The sequence below is a fragment of the Mesitornis unicolor genome, unplaced genomic scaffold (assembly GCF_000695765.1).
Source record: "Mesitornis unicolor isolate BGI_N332 unplaced genomic scaffold, ASM69576v1 scaffold23995, whole genome shotgun sequence".
NCBI lineage: Eukaryota > Metazoa > Chordata > Aves > Mesitornithiformes > Mesitornithidae > Mesitornis > Mesitornis unicolor.
Genome location: NW_010183798.1, coordinates 5,927 through 9,795, shown reverse-complemented (window position 1 = coordinate 9,795; position 3,869 = coordinate 5,927). Strand labels below are relative to the sequence as shown.

The 3,869-nt window shown below is 46.6% G+C and overlaps 1 protein-coding gene across 1 annotated transcript in view; it reads right to left on the bottom strand.

Moving 5' to 3' along the window:
• Positions 1-1,759: 1,759 nt before the first annotated feature.
• LOC104540458 (nuclear receptor coactivator 6-like) overlaps positions 1,760-3,869 on the bottom strand; it is a gene marked incomplete at its 5' end in the record, with an annotated part of 7,530 nt that continues 5,420 nt past the window's right edge. The window contains 2 exons of the mRNA XM_010184274.1: positions 1,760-2,874; positions 3,737-3,869. The exon at positions 3,737-3,869 is cut by the window's right edge and continues 1 nt beyond it. Of these exons, the coding sequence (XP_010182576.1) occupies positions 1,760-2,874; positions 3,737-3,869 (1,248 nt within the window). The remainder of the gene's footprint in view (positions 2,875-3,736) is intronic.

Below are 3,869 nucleotides of genomic sequence, written 5' to 3'. Positions count from 1 at the left end.
AGTAGCAGCCAGTTTCCTGCGCAAGATGCTGGGGGAAACTGTGTCGAACGGGTCAGGCGCTGCAAGAGATGAACCGGTATCTCAGTTACGGTGCCCAAGTCACCCCAAAGTTGCAGCCTATCCCCGCGCTGGTCCCTTTGTTCCAGCTGAGCCCCCTTAGCCAAGTTTCTCAGCTGCCACAGCCTGGGTTCTCCTTCACGCTTCAGCTGAAACCACATGGCCAGTTTCACAGCAGTGCTCAGCTGCCAGGCCATACCGTGAGCATATCAAATTATAGAGCAGGTACCTGAAAGACTCTTTTCGAGGCCTATTAAATCAGCACGCTTTGCTTTACAGCAAATGCTATACGGCATTTTTGCACCTGTAAAATGCACATAACAGCTCCTGCACTTTATTTTACCTTCAGTTAACCCAATTAACAATTGCCACCAAAGATCACTTGCTATCGATGACACAAATCATTTCAGTCCGGAACTAAAACATCCACGAGAAAATTAATTCCATCTTCACAAAGGAATCTTGACACTGTGCAGAAAATGCAGGTTGGGGCTACACACTGATCAACCAAGGAGAAAAATAAAATCAAGCCATCGCTTTGTACCCGCAGCCATCCGCTCTTTGCACTGAACCGGCCATGTGTCTGTGGAAAAGGCAGCACAAACTGCAGGTCAAAGACTCACAAGGATTATTCAGAAGAGTGGGACTGGTGGAACCAGAGCCACACCAGCAGCCTAATGGGCCATTGCTGCCTTTTTAAGAATTTAACCTTGAAATTTGGATATTCCTGTGTTATAATCTTCTGTGCCATCTTTAAATTCTTTTCTCTGAAGCAAACTGGAACCAATCCCCAGAAGATCCATGAGGTGCATTCCTGTCAAGGCCCCCATGGCTCATCTGCAGCATTAGGAGAACCGGATGGAGCCCATCTTAACCGTGTCAGCCAAATACCAGGACAGCAGCAGCAGTCTGCACCCTGTGCTGGGACGGGCAGACTGTCAACAGCAAAAGGCTACAGGACAACTGGCCAAGGAAGAACACGCTGGCCTCAGAGGAATGGCGAGATTCAGCAACCTCGTATTCCCACATTCGCTCGTTACATCTTGGGATCATCTATTTGCCTCTTCCCTCTCAAGAGCTGTGGGTTTTTCCTTCCTAATCTCTCCTAGGCCAGGAAGACCAGCACTGCTTGGGCTTGTTATCCTCATACCCACAAAGTAACAGATTCCTCCCCCTAAATTCTAGCTGCAGCTTCAACTAAGGGAGTTCAGCTCAATTCCAGGCAGAAACACATCAGGATACACATATACATCATTCAGGAAGCAACCCCCAAAAACCTCTACTGCACATGTTATATGGAGGCTTCTCATTCTTCTGAAAGTACTTCCCAGCCTTTCACCAGGGCTGTCAGACTGCTTAAAAAACACAGCCTCCCCTTCCAAGGGCTGTGGCACCACATGCCACACTCCATGCCTCCTTTACCCGGTGAACGTAAGGAATGGCACCATTATAATCTGGTTTATAACCAAGCTGCGACATGCGCACGTTTCGCTTTTGGTTGGTTGATTTTTGTTTTTAATCTTGAACAACCTTTCCAGTGGCAGACTTGCCAGCGGGTTATCATTTAACTCTTGAGAGAAATGGTCAGAATATGCAATAATACAGCTCCTTTCTTACCCCCACGCTTGCTGAAACAAAAATAATTGACAAGCTGCCTGTGGAGCTTCCCCATGCCCCTTATAAAAACAATGTAATGTTTAACCTACGTTGTTTGCTCTAGTTGTTGATTATTTTTCTTCTTTCTTGGAGGCTTCTTCTTCTTTGGCTTGTTGGCATTCTGATTATTTTGTTTGTTGTTCACACCAAAGTGTCCTGCTGATATGTCGCTTTGTAGGAGGTTAACCAAGAGTGGACTTGTGAGCGTAACATCTTTATTGACAGGGAAAACAGGGTTCTGCCCACAGGGAATCTGATTCCCGTTTGGCGTTCCACTAAACCCCGCATTGAAAGGCAGCCCATGGCCAGAGAAATGACTCCCTGAAGCACTGTTGTTTCCTTGCATTGCTTGCATATGAGAAGGAACCATGTTTGGCTGCTGCACAGGAACATCAGGTAACATCTGCGTCAAGTTCACGTCATTATTTGTTGTAGCAGTAGCATCCCCAAGCTGCTGAGATATGTGAGGACCAGGTCCAGTGGGTCTTAAAACTTGCCCTTGAATCCCCATAACCTGAGAAGGATTACCATTCACAGGGCCTTGCTGTGCCATCATCTGCCCAGTGAACTGCACCATGGTTCCTTGCATGTTTGGGGTTGGTCCTCTCATCAGTTGAGCTGGCCCCGTCATAACATTGGACTGGTTTTGAGCACTAAAAGGCTGTTTATTTCCTTGCATCTGAGTGGTCATCATCTGCTCCATCATCGAGTTTTGCTGTAACAAGACCTGGCCCTGAGGTCCCATCATCTGATTGTGTGTAGACATCATCTGCTGTCCCTGCTGGGGAATCATCTGTTTGGGTGGGGTCATCCTTTGGGGAGAAGGACCAAGGTTCTGGTTTTGTGGCGTCACCATCATTTGGCCTTGCGGCATGAGCTGAGTTCGGGAAAGTATCATCTGGTTCTGAGGGTTCAGCGATCCCTGAGCCTGAATGTTTACCATCTGTCCTTGAGAGGACACGATTTGCTGATGCATCCCCATGAGCTGCGACTGTGATCCTTGCTGAGGCTGTCCCTGTATGCTGCCCATGTTGACCTGTGGCACTCCACCAGCACCAGCCTGCTGGCTGTTCATGTTTCCATGAAGTCCCATTAGATTGGTCTGCATCATATTTGGTGGAGCTTGCATCTGATTTTGAGGAGGTCCAGATCCTTGGCCACCTTAACAAAAGAAGAAAAAGCCAATAAGGCTTGGAGTATAAGAGTTTTCACAACTTCTGACGTTGAGCAAGTACTCCAAAATTGTTTTACACTCTTTTCCAATGAACTGCAATATCTGACATAGTTACAGTCCTGTGATACAATGTTTGATGCTACAGACACATGTACAGAACACCCCACGTCTGAAAACAAACCCTCAGACTGGTACTTCCCGTGTACCACCCTGCCGAAGACATAACAGGAATTCAATGTCAGCTGTTATCTGTACAGAAGTTTGAAACTCTTCCATAATATCACCTAACTCAAGAATAATTCCTAACAAAACTCAGCCTCGAACCTTGAGGTTATTTGATATGGGTTATAAGATAAATACAAAAGGGGTACTGATGAAATTACGTTATCAGGGTACCCGTAATCCAGACAAAAGACCAATATTCAGATTTTTAAATTGAGACATTTGTGAACTAAAGATTTAACTTTCACAGGGCTGTCTACAAGTAGACTTCCAAAGCTTCCAAAACAAGTCACAAATAATCTTTTCAAAGCAGACAAGAGAACTTTGCTGTTCGGCTTCTAAGATAATAACACTTTATTATTTTTTTCTGGACACGAAGCTCCTTTTGTGTTGTATCTTTACCATCCCCAGCCTTCATGTTTCAGTGCTGATTCTGTTCCATTTTTTAACAGCTACTTCTTGGTCCTAACCAATAACAGTTGAGTTGTGTGAAAAACATGAGCAGCTTCCTGCTTCCCTGTTCCTCATATGGCAACACACAGAACGCCCCTGTAGCCCTGGGTAAGCTCTGGGATCTGTCTGACACAGGTAAAGGCATCATTTTCTACAAAAGAAGGAAACACAGACCTGTGTGCTGCACGCTCTGGGTGGTTTGCAGCTGCGGTGCCCCGCTGCTCCCCGGTGTTCCTGGAGCGCTGGAGGGCACCTGGCCCTGCAGGAAGTTCTGGCTGGCCTGGCCTGCAGGGAACCCCGGTGGGAG